General features: G+C 57.7%; 3 protein-coding genes across 5 annotated transcripts in view; 1 reads left to right on the plus strand and 2 right to left on the minus strand.

Moving 5' to 3' along the window:
• Positions 1-2,214, minus strand: part of LOC136610563 (uncharacterized) — a gene marked incomplete at both ends in the record, with an annotated part of 2,637 nt that extends 423 nt beyond the window's left edge. The window contains 2 exons of the mRNA XM_066589789.1: positions 1-38; positions 2,082-2,214. The exon at positions 1-38 is cut by the window's left edge and continues 423 nt beyond it. Of these exons, the coding sequence (XP_066445886.1) occupies positions 1-38; positions 2,082-2,214 (171 nt within the window). The remainder of the gene's footprint in view (positions 39-2,081) is intronic.
• Positions 1-7,500, minus strand: part of RNF130 (ring finger protein 130) — a 516,622-nt gene that overhangs the window by 116,465 nt on the left and 392,657 nt on the right. The gene's annotated exons all lie outside the window — the stretch shown is intronic.
• The window catches only part of LOC136613151 (octapeptide-repeat protein T2-like), a gene marked incomplete at both ends in the record, with an annotated part of 8,466 nt that continues 7,117 nt past the window's right edge, over positions 6,152-7,500 (plus strand). Inside the window, one exon of the mRNA XM_066594005.1 lies at positions 6,152-6,205. Within this exon, the coding sequence (XP_066450102.1) occupies positions 6,152-6,205 (54 nt within the window). The remainder of the gene's footprint in view (positions 6,206-7,500) is intronic.

Below are 7,500 nucleotides of genomic sequence, written 5' to 3' on the forward strand. Positions count from 1 at the left end.
ACGAGGAGAAGGAGGAGAACGAGGAGAAGGAGGAGGAGAACGACAACGATGAGGAGAACGACGACGAGAACGACGACGAGGAGGAGGAGGACGCCGAAGAGAACGACGAGAGGGAGAACGAGGAGAAGGAGGAGGAGGAGAACGACGAGGAGGAGGAGAACCACGAGGAGGAGGAGAACGAGGAGGAGGAGAACGAGGAGGAGAAGGACGAGGAGGAGGAGAACGAGGAGGAGGAGGAGAACGACGAGGAGGAGGAGAACGACGAGGAGGAGAACGAGAACGACGAGGAGGAGGAGAACGACAAGGAGGAGGAGGAGAACGACGAGGAGGAGGAGAACGAGGAGGAGAAGGAGGAGAACGACGAGGAGGAGGAGGAGAACGAGGAGGAGGAGGAGGAGAACGACGAGGAGAACGAGGAGGAGAACGAGGAGGAGGGGGAGGAGAACGAGGAGGAGAACGAGCAGGAGGAGGAGAACGACGACGATGAGGAGGAGAACGAGGAGGAGGAGGAGAACGACGAGGAGGAGAACGACTAGGAGGAGAACGACAAGGAGGAGAAAGAGGAGTAGGGGGAGGAGAACGAGGTGGAGAACGAGAACGACGAGGAGAACGAGAACGACGAGGAGAACGAGAACGACGAGGAGAACGAGGAGGGGGAGGAGAACGAGGAGGAGGAGAACAACGAGGAGGAGGAGGAGAACGACGAGGAGGAGGAGGAGAACCAGGAGGAGGAGGAGGAGAACGACGAGGAGGAGAACGACGAGGAGGAGGATGAGAACGACGAGGAGGAGAACGAGGACGAGGAGGAGGAGAAGGAGGAGAAGAAGGAGAAGGCGGAGGAGAAGGAGAAGAAGGAGGAGGAGAAGGAAGAGAAGAAGGAGAAGGAGGAGGACAACGACGAGGAGGAGGAGAACGACGAGGAGGAGGAGAACGACGAGGAGAACGACGAGGAGGAGAACGACGAGCAGGAGGAGGAGAACGACGGAGGAGAACAAGGAGAAGGAGGAGAACAAGGAGGAGGAGGAGAACGACGTGGAGGAGAACGAGAACGACGACGAGGAGGAGGAGAACGAGAACGACAAGGGGGAGGAGGAGAACGAGAACGACAAGGGGGAGGAGAAGAACGAGAACGACGAGGTGGAGGAGAAGAACGACGAGGGGGAGGAGGAGAACGAGGAGGAGGAGGAGGAGAAGTAGAAGAAGGAGGAGGAGGAGAGGAAGGAGGAGGAGGAGAAGAAGGAGGAGAAGAAGGAGGAGGAGAAGGAGAAGAAGCAGGGGGAGGAGAAGGAGAAGAAGAAGGAGGAGGAGAAGGAGAAGAAGGAGGAGGAGAAGGAGGAGAAGAAGGAGGAGGAGGAGGAGGAGGAGGAGGAGAAGGAGGAGGAGAAGAAGGAGAAGAAGGAGGAGGAGGAGAGGAGAAGGAGAAGAATGAGGAGGAGGAGAAGGAGGAGAAGGAGGAGGAGGAGAAGGAGGAGGAGAAGAAGAAGGAGAAGAAGGAGGAGGAGGAGAAGGAGGAGGAGGAGAAGGAGGAGAAGGAGGAGGAGGAGGAGAAGGAGGAGAAGGAGGAGGAGAAGGAGGAAGAGAAGGAGGAGAAGAAGGAGGAGGAGGAGGAGAAGGAGGAGGAGGAGGAGAAGGAGGAGGAGGAGAAGGAGGAGGAGAAGGAGGAGGAGAAGGAGGAGGAGAAGAAGGAGGAGGAGAAGAAGGAGGAGGAGAAGGAGGAGGAGAAGAAGGAGGAGGAGGAGAAGGAGGAGAAGGAGAAGAATGAGGAGAAGGAGGAGGAGGAGGAGGAGGAGGAGAAGAAGAAGGAGGAGGAGGAGAAGAAGGAGGATGAGAAGAAGGAGGAGGAGAAGAAGGAGGAGGAGAAGGAGGAGGAGGAGAAGAAGGAGGAGGAGAAGGAGAAGAAAGAGGAGGAGGAGAAGGAGAAGAAGGAGGAGGAGAAGGACGAGGAGGAGGAGAACGAGGAGGAGGAGGAAAACGAGGAGGAGGAGAACGACGAGGAGGAGAACGAGAACGACAACGACGAGGAGGAGGAGTTGGAGAACGACGAGGAGGAGGAGAACGAGAAGGAGGAGGAGGAGAACGACGAGGAGGAGGAGAACGAGGAGGAGAAGGAGGAGAACGAGGAGGAGAAGGAGGAGAACGAGGAGGAGGAGGAGGAGAACGAGGAGGAGGAGGAGGAGAACGAGGAGGAGGAGGAAGAGAACGACGAGGAGAACGAGGAGGAGAACGAGGAGGAGGGGGAGGAGAACGAGGAGGAGAACGAGCAGGAGGAGGAGAACGACGACGATGAGGAGGAGAACGAGGAGGAGGAGAACGAGGAGGAGGAGAACGACAAGGAGGAGAACGACAAGGAGGAGAAAGAGGAGTAGGGGGAGGAGAACGAGGTGGAGAACGAGAACGACGAGGAGAACGAGAACGACGAGGAGAACGAGAACGACGAGGAGAACGAGGAGGGGGAGGAGAACGAGGAGGAGGAGGAGGAGAACAACGAGGAGGAGAACGACGAGGAGGAGGAGGAGAACCAGGAGGAGGAGGAGGAGAACGACGAGGAGGAGAACGACGAGGAGGAGGATGAGAACGACGAGGAGGAGAACGAGGACGAGGAGGAGGAGGAGAAGGAGGAGAAGAAGGAGAAGGCGGAGGAGAAGGAGAAGGCGGAGAAGAAGGAGGAGGAGAAGGAAGAGAAGGAGGAGAAGGAGGAGGACAACGAGGAGGAGGAGGAGGAGAACGACGAGGAGGAGGAGAACGACGAGGAGAACGACGAGGAGGAGAACGACGAGCAGGAGGAGGAGAACGACGGAGGAGAACAAGAAGGAGGAGAACAAGGAGGAGGAGGAGAACGACGTGGAGGAGAACGAGAACGACGACGAGGAGGAGGAGAACGAGAACGACAAGGGGGAGGAGAACGAGAACGACAAGGGGGAGGAGGAGAAGAAGGAGGAGGAGAAGAAGGAGGAGGAGGAGGAGGAGGAGAAGAAGGAGGAGAAGGAGGAGGAGGAGGAGGAGGAGGAGAAGGAGGATGAGAAGAAGGAGGAGGAGAAGAAGGAAGAGGAGAAGGAGGAGAAGAAGGAGAAGGAGGAGAAGGAGGAGGAGGAGGAGAAGAACGAGGAGGAGGAGAAGAACGACGAGAAGGAGGAGGAGAACGAGGAGGAGGAGGAGGAGAACGAGGAGGAGGAGGAGGAGAATGAGGAGAACGAGGAGAAAGAGGAGGAGAACGACTAGGAGCAGCAGGAGAACGAGGAGGAGGAGAACGAGGAGGAGAAGGAGGAGAACGAGGAGGAGGAGAACGACGAGGAGGAGGAGAACGACGAGGAGGAGGAGAACGAGGAGGAGAAGGAGGAGAACGAGGAGGAGAAGGAGGAGAACGACGAGGAGGAGAACGACAACGACGAGGAGGAGAACGAGAACGACGAGGAGGAGAACGAGAACGACGAGGAGAACGAGCAGGAGGAGAACGAGGAGGAGGAGAATGACGAGGAGGAGAAAGAGCAGGACGAGAACGAGGAGGAGAACGAGGAGGAGGAGAACGAGCAAGAGGAGAACGAGGAGGAGGAGGAGAACGAGGAGGAGGAGGAGAACGAGGAGGAGGAGAACGACAAGAACGACGACGAGGAGGACGACGAGAGGGAGAACGAGGAGAAGGAGGAGAACGACAAGGAGGAGGAGGAGAACGACGAGGAGAACGAGAACAACGAGGGGAACGAGAACGACGAGGAGGATGAGAACGAGAACAACGAGAATGACGAGGAGAACGAGGAGGAGGAGAACGAGGAGGAGGAGGAGAACGACGAGGAGAATGACGAGGAGGGGGAGGAGAACGACGAGGAGGGGGAGGAGAACGACGAGGAGGGGGAGGAGAACGACGAGGAGGGGGAGGTGAACGACGAGGAGGAGGAGAATGAGGAGGAGAACGAGGAGGAGAACGAGGAGAAGGAGGAGGAGAACGACGACGAGAAGGAGGAGAACAACGATGAGATTGACGAGGAGGACGACGAAGAGAACGACGACGACGAGGAGGACTACGACGAGAACGACGAGAGGGAGAACGAGGAGAAGGAGGAGGAGGAGAACCATGAGGAGGAGGAGGAGAACGAGGAGGAGAACCACAAGGAGGAGAACAACGAGGAGGAGGAGAACGACGAGGAGGAGGAGGAGGAGGAGAACGAGGACGACGACGAGGAGAACGAGGACGACGACGAGGAGAACGAGAACGACGAGGAGGAGGAGAATGAGAACGACGAGAAGAACGAGGAGGAGGAGAAAGAGCAGGAGGAGAACGAGGAGGAGAACGAGGAGGAGGAGGAGAACGACGAGGAGAACGAGCAGGAGGAGGAGAACGAGGAGGAGAACGACGAGGAGAACGAGCAGGAGGAGAACGACGAGGAGGAGAACGACGAGGAGGAGGAGAACGACGAGGAGAAGGAGGAAGAGAACGAGGAGGAGGAGGAGGAAGAGGAGAAGGAGGAAGAGGAGAACGAGGAAGAGGAGAACGAGGAAGAGGAGGAGGAGGAGAACGACGAGGAGGACAACGACGAGGAGGAGGAGAACGAGGAGGAGAACGAGGAGGAGGAGAACGAGGAGGAGAACGACGAGGAGGAGAACGAGGAGGAGAACGACGAGGAGGAGGAGGAGGAGGAGGAGAAAGACGAGGAGGAGGAGGAGGAGAAAGACGAGGAGGAGGAGGAGGAGGAGGAGAAAGACGAGGAGGAGGAGGAGGAGGAGGAGAAAGACGAGGAGGAGGAGGAGGAGGAGAAAGACGAGGAGGAGGAGGAGAAAGACGAGGAGGAGGAGGAGGAGAAAGACGAGGAGGAGGAGGAGAACGAGGAGGAGGAGGAGGAGGAGGAGAACAACGAGGAGGAGGAGGAGGAGAACGAGGAGGAGGGGGAGGAGAACGACGAGGAGGAGAACGACGAGGAGGAGAACGACAAGGAGGAGAATGAAAAGGAGGAAAAAAAGGAGGAGGGGGAGGAGAACGAGAACGACGAGGAGAACGAGAACGACGAGGAGAACGAGAACGACGAGAACGAGAATGACGAGGAGGATAACGAGGAGGAGGGGGAGGAGAACGAGGAGGAGGAGGAGAACGAGGAGGAGGAGGAGAACGGGGAGGAGAAGGAGGAGAACGACGAGGAGGAGAACGAGGAGGAGGAGAACGACGAGGAGGAGAACGACGAGGAGGAGAACGACGAGGAGGAGGATGAGAACGGCGAGGAGGAGGAGAACGATGACGAGGAGGAGGAGAACGAGGAGGAGGAGAACGACGTGGAGGATGAGGAGAACGAGGAGGAGGAGGAGAACGACGAGGAGGAGGAGGAGAACAAAGAGGAGGAAGAGGAGAACGAAGAGGAGGAAGAGGAGAACGAAGAGGAGGAGAACAACGAGGAGTAAGAGAAGGACGATGACGAGAATGACGAGGAGAACGAGGAGGAGGAGAACGACGACGAGGAGAACGAGGAGGAGGAGGAGGAGAACGACAACGAGGAGGAGAACGACGACCAGGAGGAGAACGACGACGAGGAGGAGAACGACGACCAGGAGGAGAACGACGAGGAGGGGGAGAACGACGAGGAAGAGGAGGAGGACGACGAGGAGGACGAGAGGAAGAACGAGGAGAAGGAGGAGAACGACAAGGAGGAGGAGGAGAAAGGAGGAGGCGGAGGAGGAGGAGAAGGGGGATGAGGAGAAGAAGGGGGAGGAGGGGGAGGAGAAGGAGAAGAAGGAGGAGGAGGAGGAGGAGAAGGAGGAGGAGGAGGAGGAGAAGGAGGAGAAGAAGGAGAAGGAAGAGAAGGAGGAGAAGAAGGAGGAGGGGGAGGAGTAGGAGGAGAAGGAGGAGGAGGGGGAGAAGATGTAGGAGGAGAAGGAGGAGGGGGAGAAGGAGGAGAAGTAGGAGGAGGAGAAGGAGGAGAAGAAGGAGGAGGAGAAGGAGGAGAAGGAGGAGGAGGAGAAGAAGGAGGAGGAGGGGGAGGAGAAGAAGGAGGAGGAGGAGGAGGAGGAGAAGAAGAAGGAGGAGGAGGAGAAGGAGAAGAAGGAGGAGGAGGAGAAGGAGGAGGAGGATAAGAAGGAGGAGGAGAAGGAGGAGGAGGAGAAGGAGGAGGGGGAGAAGTAGGAGGAGAAGGAGGAGGGGGAGAAGTAGGAGGAGAAGAAGGAGGGGGAGAAGGAGGAGAAGAAGGAGGAGGAGAAGGAGGAGAAGAAGGAGGAGGAGAAGGAGGGGAAGAAGGAGGAGGAGGAGGAGGAGAACGAGGAGAACGAGGAGAAGGAGGAGAACGAGGAGAAGGAGAACGAGGAGAAGGAGGAGAACGAGGAGGAGAACGACAACAATGAGGAGAACGACGACGAGAACGACGAGGAGGACGACGACGAGGACGACGACGACAACGACGACGAGGAGGAGGAGGACGCCGAAGAGAACGACGAGAGGGAGAACGAGGAGAACGAGGAGGAGGAGAACGACGAGGAGGAGGAGAACGACGAGGAGGAGGAGGAGAACGAGGAGGAGGAGAACGAGGAGGAGAAGGACGAGGAGGAGAACGAGGAGGAGGAGGAGAACGAGGAGGAGGAGAACGAGGAGGAGAACGACAAGGAGGAGGAGAACGACGAGGAGGAGAACGAGAACGACAACGACGAGGAGGAGGAGTTGGAGAACGACGAGGAGGAGGAGAACGACAAGGAGGAGGAGGAGAACGACGAGGAGGAGGAGAACGAGGAGGAGAAGGAGGAGAACGACGAGGAGGAGGAGGAGGAGGAGAACGACGAGGAGAACGAGGAGGAGAACGAGGAGGAGGGGGAGGAGAACGAGGAGGAGAACGAGCAGGAGGAGGAGAACGACGACGATGAGGAGGAGAACGAGGAGGAGGAGGAGAACGACGAGGAGGAGGAGGAGGAGGAGGAGGAGAAGTAGAAGAAGGAGGAGGAGGAGAGGAAGGAGGAGGAGGAGGAGGAGGAGAAGAAGAAGGAGGAGGAGAAGAAGGAGAAGAAGAAGAAGAAGGGGGAGGAGAAGGAGAAGAAGAAGGAGGAGGAGGAGAAGAAGGAGGAGAAGAAGGAGGAGGAGGAGAAGAAGGAGGAGAAGGAGGAGGAGAAGGAGGATGAGAAGAAGGAGGATGAGAAGAAGGAGGAGGAGAAGGAGGAGAAGAAGGAGGAGAAGGAGGAGGAGGAGGAGAAGGAGAAGAAGGAGGAGGAGGAGGAGAAGAAGGAGAAGAAGGAGGAGGAGGAGAGGAGAAGAATGAGGAGGAGGAGAAGGAGGAGGAGAAGGAGGAGAAGAACAAGGAGAAGAAGGAGGAGGAGGAGAAGGAGGAAGAGGAGAAGGAGGAGAAGGAGGAGGAGGAGGAGAAGGAGGAGAAGGAGGAGAAGGAGGAGAAGGAGGAGGAGGAGGAGAAGGAGGAGAAGGAGGAGAAGGAGGAGAAGGAGGAGGAGAAGGAGGAAGAGAAGGAGGAGAAGAAGAAGGAGGAGGAGAAGGAGGAGGAGGAGAAGAAGGAGGAGAAGGAGGAGGAGAAGGAGGAGGAGGAG

This window comes from Eleutherodactylus coqui, chromosome 2, assembly GCF_035609145.1.
Source record: "Eleutherodactylus coqui strain aEleCoq1 chromosome 2, aEleCoq1.hap1, whole genome shotgun sequence".
Classification (NCBI taxonomy): domain Eukaryota; kingdom Metazoa; phylum Chordata; class Amphibia; order Anura; family Eleutherodactylidae; genus Eleutherodactylus; species Eleutherodactylus coqui.